A 17,055-nucleotide genomic window follows, 5' to 3' on the forward strand; every position below is an offset into this window, starting at 1 on the left:
GAGCACCATTACCAGAATTTATTGGTCGACAGAAGCTTTCTTCAATTGAATGTATTTGTTCATAATCTGTTACAAAGTTTGAACTACCCAGTACCACTCCTATCAGAGCACAAAGAAAAGCCTGTTCTAGCTGCCGGATTGTAAAATCATGATAAAGAGCTATGTAGCAGTACTGTAATTCAAAATGAATTAACCAGGCAAACCATTAATGAAATCTTTGGCTGGGCCATAATAAATCTTGTCCTTCAAATGGCAGAAAAATTAAAAATAAACACTGATTAACAGTAGACATGTTCTTGATGACAGCTATAAGCCACTTAGGGTAAGCTTATCATCCTCATCTCCAGCTTTCTTGTTTTGTAGGTAGGAGTATCTGTTACAGGCAAAACACAACTGGTGGTCCCTGGAAGGCAAAAAAGGAGCAGAGAGGCAGATGATTTCTTTAAATGCTTGCCTTAAGATGCTGAGGTCACCGGAGAGGTGTGCAGCACTTCTCCAGTTATGTGCTCAACCAGATTTGGCTATGTGACTGCACAAGAAAAAGGACATTTACACCATTTCAATTTGCTTTATCTCTCCTGCAGACTCCATAATATAAGAGACTTCCGAGGACTTCTGTACCGTTTTTAATTAATATGCCAAGAAAGGAATGCCTTGGCATTTAAAGTATATGACATAGAGCCCCCACTTCCTTACTCCTTCCCTTCACCTGCCATTATACCACCTAGTTCTCAGTCCAACTTGTACAGAATTGTACAGTAAAAACATTTACACCTTGAGCTACACTCTACAAGAGACTATCCTAATATTTAATGCCTTTCTTCCACAAAGAATCATCCCTGGCAAGGAACAGTCATCAACCAGAAAAAATACACATACATACACACCTAAGGGGAACAAAATACAACTGTTGGGGCTTCAACTTTTAGAGCAAAAAATTACTGGAGTTCTAGAATAAATTGTGCTCTAAGATAACACTGTGTTTCACAAGTTACCAGACTTCAGGACTGTGTTAACCTATAAGCATTAATATGGTCAGAGCAACCAGAAACAGGCATCCAAAAGCATGCACGTAAAACATGGCACTTAAAACACACAAATAATGATGTCTACCCAACCATTTTTGTAATACAACTAAAGCTCCACTCTAAAAATTATTTTTGAAAATATGCACTTCTCTGGGTTGAAACGGGCCACAGCTTCTCAGTAGAACAAAAAGTCCTTCACAAGTATTTTTCTGTAAAGCTCTTTGCACAGGTTATACAGGAGACATTCTTTTATAACACTCCCTTCTGCTCAATGCTTCTACCCCATGAATCCTCTAAACAGAAGCAGCAATTCAGCTACATTAACTCACAGAACCCTGATTGTTTATCAGTTGTGCAGAGTTGTAAACACTGAAAACATACATTGAAATAAAGCAATCTTTGAAAAGTAACTGGACTCAAAAAGTCAATAAACAGACACCATATGAAAAATACCCATACACCATCATTAAAAATAATCAGAAATGGTAACAAAATAACTGCTCAAAAGCTTCATGCAACATGTCCTCAGATATTCAAGAACGACTACCAAAATAAAACAAAAGCAAAATAATGACAAAATGGCATAACAGAAATAAAAGGTCACAGAAAACTGCATGCAGTATGGAGAGATGTATTCTTTCAATTGTTGTACCTCATTTACTAAAAACCTGACAGAAGCACCACTTTTATCATTTGCTGAAGTGAGATCGTTTAGGTAAGCTCTCTTGTTTTAAAAACAAGAAATACATATTTCTTCTCACAGGAAAAAGAAATGTTCAACCATTTACTTTTCACATTCGGAGTCTTTTCACTCCATTTACATAAAGTACAGAAAACGACTTCAGACTTGTTTTACGTGCAAAGCCATACATTAGTATTGAACATTTTCTTTCTTGCTCTTTTTTTTTTCTTTTTTTTTTTTCCTCTTTGGAACTGTACCTCTGTCTGAAGAATTTAGTAATGTTGCAGATGAGGAGGAGAGCCGCTTGTTAATGACTGGATCAACATGTTTCGAAAGGTTCATTGTTGAAACAGATCGCCTGTCTGGATCTAAAACAAATGGAGATAATGCTAATTGACAGCCCACATGCAGTAATGCCAGTTTCTAGCTCACTAGTGAACTAGGAGGAAAACATGACTAGGTCATTCCTGCTCTACCACAAGAACTTTCAAAACAGAACGGATTTCTCAGCAGACGTTGTACAGATGACTCAAAGACTGGGCACAAAACTGTTCAATTTAAATTCCAAATGTCTAAAATATTCTGTTCACTGATTATCATTCAATCAGGTTGCAATCCGAGGACTTCAATGGAAAATTTGAAGCAGACATTAGTAGCCAGAATGGTATTTCCACGTTTCTTTCAACACTCTCTGAAAAAATCTGACACCTGACTCACAATAGAAGCTTCAGGGAAAGGCCAGCGTGCTTGGAAATGTTAAAACATTCAAGTAAAAGCCCTCAAAACCTGAATCAAAGGTGATATTTGACAGGGTATCAAGCAGAAGGTCAGCACCGTGTTAACAAAATTCCAACAGATTAAGGGAGGGCTGGTACAAATGAAGAGCAGGAGTAAGCACAAAAGGTATAATTATGTCTTCATCACTGTGAAAGTGCTAAATTTCCCACCAGAGTTAACTTCTACCTGCTGTGAATGAAGTTGCAGTTAGTCAATCCAAACTGCACACAGCTTAACAGATGAAGAAAATGAGTCTTTGTGAAAGGCTGCAGAATACTTGTCACACACATGCTTGCTGTATATATATATATACACAAATATATATATAATACCAAAGGGATGTATTTTGCTTCTATGCTGCGTGGATTTGAGAACAGCATTACAGCTTTTGCCTGTGCAATTGGCACCCTACTGAGAGGTGATGATATGACACAGATCATATACACTTTGTGCACATGTGTATGCCATGGGAAAGTTGCTAGCAATAGCTGAAGAGGAAGAGCAAGCAGGACAGCCAGCTTTATGATTTGTCTTCTCTCTCAAAAATCAAAGAAATGAAAAAAGCTAAGTTTATCAACTAACTATTCTTTAGTGCAAATTCTATTTGGAAATCTGAGAATCAGAAGATAGTGGGAGAGCTGATTCTGCTTTTGCTTACACACTGAGCACGTATTGCAAATTCAGTGCTACTCAGCAGAGAATTTAACCATTCTTTAGCAGATGCCTAATGCTCTGCTGATTCATATTCTCCATGTCCACAGGTAAGTCCACAAACTGTTTTGGAAACAGATAAAAGACCAGGACCATAACATTAAGGATGATGCTGTTCAGTACTGGAGACAGGATACTCGGGCTTCCTATGTCATAGATCTCAGTAAGAACAGTATTTACGTTTAGGATTTTGATCCCTGATATCTTATCTATACTTGAGAGGATACAAAGTGTATCACTACAGCAAAACAGAAATTCTGCGTTTGGCTTAAAGAACATACTGCATAAAACAACTTTTTGAAGATGACAAATGAGAACATGGAAATTGCCTCTTGCAATGAAATATGAAACCTACAAACATAGAATAGGCCAAATGAGATCTATGACCTAGAAGACTGTTGGTTTCTTTGTTATTAGAATCTGAGCAACACATTCATCATGTATTTGCCTTCATGTGAAAAATGAATGTGAGTGATGTGCATGTGCAGTATGGCAAAAGCATTTTAGAAAAAGATCAAAGGATTCAAGTGACATCTCCTTGAATTCCAGTAGACAGAATATTGCGTTTCATTTTAGTGAATTGTGCCAGATCTTTGGAGTCAGCCAGTAATAACTCTCCATATTAAAAATAAATAACAACAACAAAATCTGGGACTAACAACAGTTCTAAACTATGAGCATGATGTTAAGCATGCACCGCAACTACATGAGGGTGGTTTAGTTACTGACGATTTCATCTCCTGAGAACTAGCTATGGGTAAAGGAATCAACAAACGAGAGTGATTATGTACCAGGTTTTCTAGCACCACTCAGAGATCTGAAGTGGTGCTCCAGGCCTGCTAAATCGAGAAAGGTGAATGATGATTCAAAAAAATAACCTAGGGACAGAATGCAAGACAATGACTTTTAACAGTAAAGAAAATAAAAATCAAGTTATACAGAGCTACTTTAAAAAAAGAAACAAAAAAAAAAAACAAAAAACTTTTATGATTTTATGAAAGATAACTGTTCATTGAACTTATGTGTGATGAATTACATTTCAGATCATTCTTAATGTTTTTCCCCCTTCTTGATAAAGGCTGTATGCAATTAAAAGTATTATGTTAGAGTAGGAAGAGAAGCATTCTTTGTAAGTACCAATTTCTGGTGAAAGAAATATAGAACAAGTTCTCTTTTTTGAACGCCAGTCACATTTAACAGGGCACAGACTTAATAGATGTCAGATTCAGTTAGGGAAGGCAATTTAGAAAAAAATGATACAGAAAAAATTAAATTAATTTGTCCATCTAAACTTTTTCAAGCTTAAAAAAAAGGGCTTTTTTCCAGTCTCCCTGATTATCTGTACAAGATACAAATAATCACAAATAATCAATTTGCTTCTTTCTGTTTTAATCTTGGTATTTGGTCACTTCCACCAGAACTATTTTTTGAGCCACAATATTTAAATTTAACATTTGCACACAGTAGCTCACATCACAAAACTGACACATCACAAGCACACCAGCACATACACACATGAACAATAGCAAAGCAGCAGAAGCGAGAAGCTGTAGCAAAATAGAAATGCAGAATTAGTCAAAATCCCGAAACAAGTTTTCACTTTTGTTCAGATTTCCCCTTGTTATGTTTTTGCTACACAAGAAGGTCAGAAACATGCTGTTGCTAGCAATAATAAGATAAAGAGCAGAGAATTTATAACAGCATATACTGAATCATTTTTCTTTGTAACAGAAGGAAAGTAAATTCCAGTTAACTGACAGGGCAGGGACACTGGCTAGAAAGCCAGGCCTCCCTCTTTACCTGTGTTATTAATGCGGCTATGTAGCGCTCCTCCCCAGGACCACCTGTTTTGCTTTTGTTTTGGCTTCTGGCTTCTTTCAATTGTGCGACGTACAACAGCTTCATGTCGTTCCTTAAGTACAACAGGATAATACATTTGGATACTACCAGGTTTTTAACATTAATCCTCTCCAGCACTGCTACCCTCCCCATGGACAACACCTAGCAGGTTTCTTGGAGTTGCACCCAAGCTTAAACGCTGCCTAATAAAGACACACACTCAGACGAACCATTCTAACTCTACAACTGGATTAAGCAATAACTAAACTAAGCCATAAATAAATTGAACTATTTTTGAAAACTAATTTTGAGAAAGTAGGGTGTATTGCAGACTTATGCAGAACTGCGGAGGAAAAAAACAGTTGTCCCATTATGACAACCACTGAACAAACACACACCAGGGCTACTTCCCACTCTGAATCTCCTACATATTCTCTCACTAGGATAGTGAGAGAGAATTGACAAAAAAAAACAACGATGTGCTGACTTACCTCAGACGAAGGGGAGTTCTCAGCTCAACTGAGACAAATCAGCCAATAGCATCTTTCCTGTACACACTGTCTTGAAGGTTTTGTTAGAAAGCAACTAATACTTACTGCCTTAAAATGAACAGCTAAAAATTAACCCACAGACATACAGAAGCAGTACAATTTCTATTTTTCTGTTCAAGGTTGAGTAGTGTCACATAATACATCCTAGATATGCTCAACCTAACTGCAACAGACTCTCACAGGGCACTTCAAAAAAATGTGACTAAGGCACATATCCTCTTCTGTACACGTTCATACTGATCAAGGCTCACATTACATCTCCGCTGACAAGTTTAAAAGAGGTTTGGCAGTACCATATCTTACAGAAAAAACAAGCTGAGAAGCATTTTCATGGCATTTCATTTTACCTTATCTTCTTCTATTCTTTGCCTTCGCTTTTCTTCTACAGCAGCTCGTCTTCTCTCTTCCTTTAGTCGTTGTTCTTCTAGCTTCTTTTTGCGCTCCTCTAGGTGTTTTTCATAATGCTGCCGTGCTCTCTCTTCTCTTTCTAACCAGACGGTTTCTCTTGCAGCTATGAAAAAAAATCAGAAATAAAAGCATTAACATGCTGTTACACGATGAAAACTTTAACGCAATTTGGATAATCAAACTAAATAGAAAAAAATTGAACTCATTTTCATAAGACATCCATAATTTCCTAGTCTCTCTCCATGTGTTAAAACTTCACAGACCCTGGTCACACACTCACGTCATTCAGTCTCAGTATAATTACTGTGAATTGCCACCAGTAATGGTTACATTCTTTGACTATATAATTTTTGTGTGAAAGAAACTATTTTGCATTAGTTTAAAATACGAAAGCATTTAAGTCAGATATATGTGTACAAACCATGCTAATTCTCTGTATTCTTCCACAGTAAAAAGAAACATAAAAAACTATTACTACTATATAACTTTAATGATCAAAGCAGAGCTCATTAGGCTGGGTTGACAGTTGTAGTGTTTGGACTGTTAGCTGTACCAGCAGCTCACCAGAAGAAAATATTATCAACCAAAGAAGTCAGACTAAAGATGAGATTTAATAAGTTTAATGTGCTCTGAACAATATTTCAGAAGTTCTCATCAAGACAAATCAAGAAGCACTATGAAAGACAAATTCTGCTCCCCATCAAGGTCTGAATCTTCATGAAGGTATTCCACCTGGAATACATGCTCAAAATTAGCCCACATTAAAGCCATTACCTCTGACACACTGGAACTCTCCCCAGTAGTGCATTGAAAGCTTCGAAACACAGAAATTTTTTATTCTAAACCCCTTTTTAAAAACCCAGGATACATCCTGATCTTCACGAATTGACAGATAGGACTGCAGGAAGAAATGCACGTGAATGTCACCAGACAAAAATCAAAAAGAACCACAAGAGAAAACCAGACGAAGGACTTCACTGATAATGCAACAGAAGCAGAGAATCAGATTAGCAAAATATCAAAAAAAAAGAAAAAAGAAAAAAAGACACTTTTAAATGTCCAAGGTAATGATTTTTTTCCTTAGTCTGAAACACTATTTGTTAAGTATAAAAAATTTATGCTTGAAAACATTTGAAAAAGGAGCCAATCATTATAACCTTGTACCTTAAAGACAGCAACTCAAGCCTTCAGTGAGCAGAGAGATTTGTGTTGTTTGACAACTCATACCAAAAATAAACAAAATGATTCTAGATGTTCAGAACAGACACTGCAATCACTTCTCACAAGGCCAGCAGTCATCTTCACCTAATTCCTCTTCTGCATTTTTCTGCCTACTCAAACAAATCTCACCTGATAAACAACTTACATTGCACTCTAATTCTTAAATATTTGCACACGCAGACTCTTGAAATCTACTCTGGATAGACAAGCTCACGTTAAGATTATGTCCCTTAAGAAAACATTTTTTTTCAGATCATTTCAGATTTCAAATGCTTTCCCCTAAGAAAAGCAGACAGCACATTTAGCCATGCTGTGGGATACAGACCAGCAAAGAGATGCTTGTGCAACAGCTATAAGCAACCAGAAGACATCATCCTCTTGGCAAACTGTGGGACGGTTCAGCAAGACGTCTGCAGGAAATTCAATAATCTAACATAGCCAGAATAATTACAGCTACAAGGCGCAGTACAGTTGCTTAATTACTAAGCATAGTTGTGAGAAAAATGACACCTACAAACATGAAATGCTAACACAATGAGCAGCAGATATTGAGAAGTACATTTCTGTTGTAGTTTAGTGACTTGAAAGGGATAATCTGAACTACAGACCAAGGCTGAAATAGGACATGACAACAGAACAACAGTTTGTAGTCCAACTGCAATCTGCAAAAGCTCCTCCTTCCATATTAAAGCCTTACAACATTAAAAAAAAATAAAATAAAATCCAAAGATCAGTGTTTTGAAAGCAAGAGGAACTTTCATACATGCATCTGCTGCTCCAAGGAGCCAATAGCTCACCAATAGACTGGATAGACAAAGAAATGGCTGTCATTACTCTTCTTCTGAGATGTGACCCCTTACAAAGCTGCTTATTGCCCAGGTTCAACGAGATTCAGCTAAATTGACCTTTTCCAACAGTTTGAGCTACATCTCTAACAAATGAAGTCCAAGGCATGTCACTTCTACACTACTGTCTCCTGTTTTTGCCTTTATCTTCTGTATAGCTGTGTGACTTAACTAACCAATGTCTAGGGCAGAACTGCAGTCAGGCCATCATCAGGCATGTAGACACTTTGGAAAAGTTTGCTCTTCCTATTAGTCTCTGCACAGCTGGATTGTGTAAGAGGGTCAGTCCAAGAGCATGCAGCTGCACCAGTGAACTGTACTGTTCTTCTCATGCACTCTATGTGCACTTATTTTGTTTTCTTCAGAAATAAGGATAAAAAATCTCTAAAAGTGGTGACTGAGTTCAACTGACTACCCTTTTTCAAAACCAGGAAAATACTCATCATTATCTTTAACACCATCTACAAGCTGGCAAAATGTTTCTCAACAAGTTGCATTTGTAGAGAAAAAGAATATAATTAAAGTGGTGAATTCTGCACTGAAAATATCTCACGTGACCTTTTTCCTTCTCCTGAACCTTTGATGAAAATTTCAGATAAATTAATGATTATTATATGGTAGGGCTACCTGAGATCTCTCTACTCAATGTACCAATGCCTTAAAAATGTATTTAATTTTAAGTACTCTGATAAGGTTTCATGACCATTTTAACTAAAGTGATAGCTGCCACCAAAATGAGCAGCTTTCACCTCTGCTACCCTGATGATGTTGCTCATGATATGTTGCTCACAGGACTGAGGAATGGGTGGATCAAGGACCAATTTGATTAAAGCCACATTTCTTCCATGCCTTTTTCCTTCCAACACTTTTAACTGTGGCTGGGGCAGATGGAAAGGCAGATATGCTGCTGACGGGGTTTATTGGCCGCCACCATCACAGGAGGCCTCAGGTGAGCAGAGGGGCTACTGGGCAGGAAAGAGGAACACACGTGAAGTGGCAAAGCCTCCCTTTTCCTTTTGCTGTTTATCCACATGTAGCAAGAAAAAGTTCTCTCTGGTCGCTCTCCTTTTTTGTCCCTTCTGTTGTCTCTCATCATAGCTCTTTTTCTTGTGGTTATAGCCTTTATTAAGGTTCTCAGTCTATCTCTTTTCTCAGTCTACACTTTGCGATCACCTTGGGCAGACGGTTTACCTGAATTGAGACTCAATCTTTCTCAGTCTTTCCAGCCTCTATCTTCTCTGACTCTACAACACTGACCTCAGCAATAGCTTTCTCCTTTGACCACTGTTTCACCTCTCCTCACTGCCAGCTCCGCACTAAGACTGATCTCCTCCTTGCTGCATTAGCAGAAAAATGGATCAGTGTTGCTTTAACCATGCCCAAAACCAGGAATGTTCCAGCACTCCACAAGAATGGCTGACTGAATGAATTAAAAGGTGAACTTCAGAACTGTAATTACAGCTGAAGTTAATGTCAGATTCTCCCAGCTGATGTTTCCCCATTAGCAATGCTCTGAGGGACATACATACAGCAATTTTAAAACTAATCTTCCTTAAAGACTTTGTTTTTTTTTCTGTCTTATAAACCCTTCTGGCGCTATCAAGTCCTCTGCAGACACCCCAAAATGACTCAGATACTGATGTCACTGATTCTTAGTTTTTGTGGGGCTTCTGATCATGGAAATATTGGATAAAGTTCTGTCCTAATCGTTCAAAGAACAGAATAAACCAGAAGGAATTCACAAACAGAATAAATGCATAATTTTTACTGATATGACATTGTACCAATGATCATTTTCAAATGGAAGAACATAGATCATGATGTGATTTTTAAAATACTATTTTAAAGCTTACACATTGTTAGCATTAAAAATTCAACAGACCTAGCCAAAAATGAAACTCGGGCATATTCTAAAACCTAAGATTAATACCACATTTTCTTAAGTGAGAAGTTAACTGGGATGGCATGTTTACCACCTTTTGTTCTCCATGCCAGAAACTACACCAGCCACATGTCTTTGTTGGGACTGTAATTGCAGAAGAAAAGGCCAGCAACTAAGCAGGATTAGTGTAGATAAAATACACACAGATGTAAGTCTTTAAATAAGTTTGCTCATGGCTCAGGGATTGAGATACTGGTAAGTAAAAAATTCCTTTGCTAGACCACTATTCAAAGATATCAGAATTAAAACAAATCTAAAATCCCAGTTACTTTCCTTCTATAAAAAGCATCTTTATTTATTTCCTTTTCAGTTTTTGAGGATGAGGTCTAGTTTAAGAAATGTGCCCAGAGACCAACTAGCATCAACTAAGTTTCATCTACACTATTAAATGTTCACTTTCCAAAAACAGTGACAAACTCGATTCAAACGCATTAAGAAAAGCCTAGGGGCTTTCCCTGCCAATTCTTAAAGCTTGCCTGGAAATCAGTTAGAAAAAAGTTGTCTGGATCCAAAAGCTTGCCAGGAACCATTGGAAGAGTTTAACGGCAAAACAACTAAGTTTTAGTGGTGGGGAATGTTCCTCAACACTGTCTAGTTTGCCAGCACAGATGTAGTCAATGTGGCCATGTTGGGGGTGAAGGCCCTCTGTAGAAAAAGCATTAACTTGTATTAAGCTTTTCTATTTTGTCCAGGACCTCTACTATGATTTTCATCACAAACAGCACAGACAAGCTGCATACACAGCCAAGAGTGCCAAGCACAGCCAGTCAGCCTGACACATGGATTCAAAGAAAAGAGGGTATTGTGTCAAGCTGGAGCCAAGACAAGCATGACAGCTCCCCTCACTCTGCTTCAAGAACCCCATCTGACAGCTAACACCCTTACCTACCACTGCCCCTCTGCCGCTCCCAACTCCCAACTCTCATGGCCCAAGAGCATCAACAAATAATAGATTACCACATGGTCAGGAGAATAAAGTAACTGAAGTAATTGCTTTGCAGCCATATTTCTTTTCTGCCCACGTAAGAAAACAAGTCTAGGGGAAAATAAAGCTGAAAGAAAATCTAAAAATCGATGCAGCTTGTTAGTCATAGAAAATATGAGTCACATATAGAAAAAGCCAAAGCATTAAACTTTTGGAAGTTTAAGGTTGACATCTGAAGACAAACGCATACTCTATAGTAAAGAAATGGAAAAAAAAAAAATAAAAAAACCTCTTTATTCTGAATGGACGCTATTTCAGTCGATTTTTCTATCTCTTCTGTGTGTTCTCCACATTTTCTAATAAAAGTTCCAGAACTGAACAAGAATATACTAAGGTGAATGGAGCATTTATTTAGTAGCCTGCTTATTTTTATTGATTAGGTAGCATAACATGATCTTCAGATAATGCTAGTGCCACTGTACATTTGTGGACAACAAAAACGACAGCAATCTTCTTCTCTATTTTCTTAACTCTCAGTAAAAAGAAAAGAGGTACTCACACACCCTAGTGCAGTAGTAAAATAACAGTGCTAAAATACCACTGCCAGACACAAGAAAATCCTCACAGGTGTGGAGCACATTGACCCATTACACAACAGTGAAAGCCACATATGCAGTACAGCAAAACTAGAAAACAATAATTGAGGTAGAGAGAAAGCAGAAACAGGAAAAGTTAAGTCTTAATAAAGAAACAGTAGCTATTAAACGGGTACTCTGTTTGTTACAAACAGAAGGGTGTGAACAAGTTAATTTTCTTGAGAAGACAAATAATGCAACTTCCTTCTGCTCAAGGTACTCATAGTACAAAACAAACTTCCGCAGATCTCTACCATCGCTTTACAGAAGCCAATACTCTGTTTTGGGAAATAATTTCTCTCAATGCACAACAAAGTCTCAACTTCTGCTTACTAGGGTGGCTTTGCTAAACTTGGTAGATCCCCTGAATAAAAAAAGATGTATTAAGTTTAAATCCCACTTCTAATTCTACAGAAATAAAAACACCCTGCCTCCATTTGATTTACTGTTGCATGGCAAATGTCCCAGAATTAACAAAATCCAACTCTACTAATTTCAGCAAGACCCACACTTATATAACAATATTATGCAACTTGATATTTATTTAACATGGATAGCGTTGATGTTTCTTTGCTTTGGTTCACATGACATGACTGACTGATTATCTAGATTCTGCACTGAATAAAAATGAAACTTGCACTCTATTGTAAAAATCACTACTTTACCGTACTAGGACACAAATCTCAAGAGACAGCTCCTAAATCACATTAGCAGACAAATACACAGATGAAAGCACAACACAACTTTCAATTTTCTTGTTAGTTTTAGCTAATTCTTCATGCAAGGACACACAAAGACACACATCACAGGGACGTGCAGAACTCTCCCTTTTAGAAATGAAAGTTTCCACATCAATTTATTTTTAAAAACCCTACTGTTTTCTCATAGCTGTAATGTCACACAAAATGAAGTGTTTCTCGACAGAGGTAACATCATTCCAGCAACAGATTTGTCAATAGCTAGGAAATCAGGGTTCGGAAAAGCCAAAGGAAAGTATATCTCTGCACTGCAGCAGAGCTGTTGTTACAATACTACAAACGAACTTAAGAGAAAAAAAAAGAAATAATAATAATAATTCAAGATATGGAAGCATGATCTATGACAAATTCATTAAAATGAACAGGTAACCTCCATTTGCTGCGGAGAGTCTAAGCCTATGAATCCCACCAATCTCAAACCCAGAAGCAGGTTTTTAGGAATAAGCAAACATTATGTCATGCTACCTCCTTAACAAAGCCAGAACCAAAGATTTACTCTTCTCCAAAGAAAAATAAACAAGCAAACAAAACAAAACAACAAAACAACTCTAGTAATTCATGCATGGCTAGCACAGAGTTAGAACACATTGCTGATGAAGGATGTTAATATTAGTAAAACCTAGATGGCAATAAACCAGAGCTCTCCAGATTAGAAAAAGTATAATTCTAGCTGGAGTTACAATGCAGTTTTATGAAATTAAAAAATATAGAAAACAGGAATAAAGACTTTGTTTTCTCAAAATACCGCTTAAAATAGTACTGTTAAAATTTCTATTTTATCCCAGGCAATGTGACTGGTGGCAGTTGCATTTAAGACTTTGGCAGTAAGGGATTAGGAAGGTTCTAAACAGTGTTTGTGTAATGTGTCCCATTGTGAAATGATACTTTTGCATGTCTAACTACACAGTACTTTTTGCAATCTTTTAAAGGTCACTATGAACTGAGAAAAGAGAGTCACACTGACACAAGAATGAAAAAGAGTGACATCTGAAGAGTGCTGTACTGCAGAGTTAAGAGATTTCTTCTTTCTATGAATGTATCTTAGGACACATACACACAAAAAAAACACCAAATAACCCACCTATTTCCAGGTTGTTGCATATGCCTTCAAAAAGGTTTCAAGCCACAATCCGTTAAATTTTGACTGGATATAAGGATAAAAATTTTTACAGTAAGAGTGGTGAGGGACAAGTTGCTCAGCGAGACGGTGGATACTGTGTCCCTGGAGACATTCAAGGTCAGGCTGGACAAGGCTCTGAGCAACCTGATCTATTTGTAGGTGTCCCTGTTCATTGCACGGGAGTTGGATCAGACAGTCTTTTAAGATCCATTCAAACTCAAATGATTCTATGAAATAGAGGAAGGTGAGTTTCTAAAGGCCATTCCCATATTGACAAGCCCAGCATTAAAAAAAAAACACCACCAAATCAAAACAGCAACACACAAGTCCCTGACAGGGAATCATCATTACCTACATCATTTGGGCTGATTCTGTGTGGTTATGCATGTATATACTACATGAGATCAGCTTTCCTCCCCCTATGTTGCTGATCAGTTTGAAGAGACTGAATAAAACACATTTTACTTGAATTTCCCACTGACTGCAACATCAAATATTTGATTTGTAACACGATAATATTCCCCCAGTCACATAGCTACTGCCTTGCAACTCAAGGGCAGCAGTCCCTTTTCCTTTTATCAGTTTATATGACTTAAATTTTCAGTGCACCAGAGAGTGGGAGTGGGCATACTTAATTCTACCAAGTAATGGCTTGCTTAAACTTCAATTATGCTGCTGACAAGCAGTCTAGTCCCAATACCTGAAGTTCCAAGTAAGCTTTCTCTAGTTGTACTAATCAACCATAATGAGGGGACTGAGTGTGCCCTCAGTAAGTTTGCAGATGACACAAGTTGGGAGGAAATGTTGATCTGCTTGGGGGTAGGATGGCCCTACAGAGAGATCAGGACAGGCTGGACAGCTGGGCTGAGGCCAGCAGGATGAAGTTCAATAAGACTAAGCGTTGGGTCCTGCATTTTGGCCTCAACAACCCCTGGCAACACTACAGGCTTGGCTCATAGCACCTGGAAAACTGTAGAAGAAGCAGATGCAAGGGTATTGGTCAACACTTGGCTGAACATGAGCCAGCAATGTGCCCAAATGGCCAAGAAGGCCAATGGCATCCTGGCTTCAGTGCTGCCAGAAGGAGTAGGGAGGAGTAGGGAGGCTACTCTCAGCCCTGATGAGACCGCTCCTCAAGTACTGTGTTCAGTTTTGGGAACTCACTACCAGAAAGACATTAAGGCCCTGGAGCATGTCCAGAGAAGGGCAACACAGCTGGTGAGGGGTCTGGAGCAGAAGTCTTATGAGGGAGCAGCTGAGGGAACTGAGATTGTTTATTCTGGAGAAGAGAAGACTCAGGGGAAACCTAATCATTTTCTGTAACTACCTGAAGGGAGGGTGTGGTGAGGTGGGGGTTGGCCTCTACTCCCATGTAGCTAGTGATAGGACTAGAGGGAATGGTCTCAAGTTGTGCCACGGTGATCAGGGAGATTCAAGTTAGATGTTAGGAAAAACTTCTTTGAAAGAGTGGTCAGGCACTGAACAGCCTATCCAGGGAGGTGGTGGTGTCCCTGTCCCTGGAGGTATTGAAGAAATATGTAGGTGCTGTACTGAGGGACATGGCTTAGTGGGAAATATTGCTGACAGATGAGTGGTTGGACTGAGTGATCTTGGAGGCCCTTTCCAACCTTGGTGATTCTGTGATTCTATGAAACAGGATCTAACACATACTCAACACCAACTAAGCTTAAGGTAACAGGTTTGGGGAAAGGTCTCAGCACCTAATTATTTCTGAGACCACTGCCAGAAAGAAAAATCCAGTAGCAGTTCTTCTGAGAGCCTGGTCCTGCACACACTAGTATACATTAACAGAGAAAGTAGATTTTTTAAAGTATAGCCAGAGTTTCACTGGAGCATTAAATAACTCTTCATCTTCTTTTTTTACTGTGTGGCTTTCCTAGAAGAGTTGCTTCTAGCTCACATCAGATGCACTACTAAGGAAAGAATGCAAGGAGCAGTCAAGACCCAAGTTGCTATGTGAACTCATGAGTGTTATTACTTGAAAGTCTGACTAAGAACATAATATCTTGACAAGTAACTGTTCTATATATATTTGCCTGCAACACCATTAAGTCAGTGCACTAAGTGGTGTGACTAATTTATGTCCCTGTTTATTTTTCTTATACAGCATAGGAAATTATGCGGCAAAATAGTCTGAGTTGGTTAATACCGCATGATAGGCAGGTAATAATAATGAAAAGCAATTTGCACCTTGAACAAGCTTTGAGATAATGGAGCCCATTCCCCAGGACCCAAAAACCTCTCTGACCCAGAGAAAGCTGACTTCAGATCTATGAGAATTTTGCTCTCACTAAGGAAGTACAGATGCAGGTTGGGTGGAGAAGGGCTTGAGCGCAGCCCTGAGGAGAAAGATTTGGGTGTGTTGGTTGATGAAAGACTATGTGCCAGTGTGCACTTGCAGCCTAGAAGGCCAACTGCATCCTGAGTTGCATCAAGAGACACATGACCGTAGATCAAGGGAGGTGATTCTGCCCCTCTACTCTGCTCTCGTGAGTCCCCACTTGGAGTATTATGTATAGTTCTGGGGACCTCAACAGAAGGGCATTGAGCTGTTGGAGGGGGTACAGAAGAGGGCCACAAAGATGATCAGGGGGCTGGAGCACCTCCCCTATGCAGAAGTTGAGAGATCTGGGGCTTTTCAGCCTGCAGAAGGGAAGGCTCTGAAGAGATATTATAGCAGCCTTCCAGTACCAGAAGGGAGCCTACAGGAAAGCTGGAGAGGGACTTTTTATAAGGGCAATTAGCGACAGGACAATGGGAAATCATTTTAAACTGGAAGACATCAGATTTAGCCTAGATACTAGGAATAAATTCTTTACTGTGAAGGTGGTGAGACACTGGAACAGGTTACCCTGTGAAGTTGTTGATGTCCCCTCCCTGGAAGCATTCAAGGCCAGGCTGGATGGTTTAAAGGGAGGTATCCCAGCCTATAGTAGCGGGTTGGAACTAGATAATCTCAAAGGGCCCTTCCAACCCAAACCATTCTATGGTTCTATGAGTATCTCACAGTATCTCACTGTGTTAAAGGAGCACTGAAGTTGACAACAATACTCATCTGAAAAGCAGCCAGGCCTTCCAATTTCTGATGCTCAGGTTCTTTCTGACTTCTAGTGCCTCGCAGTTATCATCCAGTAGCGTGTGCAAAATGAAACACACTTACTTTCTCCGCTTCTGCAATTGCACTAGTAAAGCATGCAACACAGCATTGCTATCAAGTAACCCAGCAACAACAGAACCCTGCTTGGAGCTGAAACCTTGGCTCATCTGATGCAATTCCTCCTGTTTACATGCAGAAGCACATACTTGCTGATTAAATTCTGTGTGTTTTCCTGATCATACACAGGATGCCAAAAAGGAAGATCAGGTGTATAATAAATACTGGATATTTATCTCCTGGGCTGCTTCTGGCTAAGAAGTTTTCTCTTAAATATCTTTAACTCACAAACGTAATGAGAAATGAAGGTGTATAGTGGTATTTAAGACCTAAATGCTTTGAGGAGAGCAGAAGAAGCGTTCAAATTGTGGGGAAAACAAACAAAAAAAATTCCAGACTCAATTCCATTGTGAGCATATGTTGAAACACTGCATATAA

General features: G+C 38.7%; 1 protein-coding gene across 7 annotated transcripts in view; it reads right to left on the minus strand.

The window, feature by feature from the left end:
• MAP7 (microtubule associated protein 7) overlaps positions 1 to 17,055 on the minus strand; it is a 94,371-nt gene that overhangs the window by 25,165 nt on the left and 52,151 nt on the right. For 6 of the 7 annotated variants that reach the window (XM_048938333.1, XM_048938332.1, XM_048938331.1 and 3 more), the window contains exons 4-6: positions 5,936 to 6,099; positions 4,999 to 5,110; positions 1,968 to 2,078 (exon numbers count right to left, since the gene is read on the minus strand). In XM_048938333.1, the coding sequence (XP_048794290.1) occupies positions 1,968 to 2,078; positions 4,999 to 5,110; positions 5,936 to 6,099 (387 nt within the window). The remainder of the gene's footprint in view (positions 1 to 1,967; positions 2,079 to 4,998; positions 5,111 to 5,935; positions 6,100 to 17,055) is intronic. The other variant, XM_048938337.1, reaches the window with a different exon arrangement.

This window comes from Lagopus muta, chromosome 2 (assembly GCF_023343835.1).
Source record: "Lagopus muta isolate bLagMut1 chromosome 2, bLagMut1 primary, whole genome shotgun sequence".
Classification (NCBI taxonomy): Eukaryota; Metazoa; Chordata; class Aves; order Galliformes; family Phasianidae; genus Lagopus; species Lagopus muta.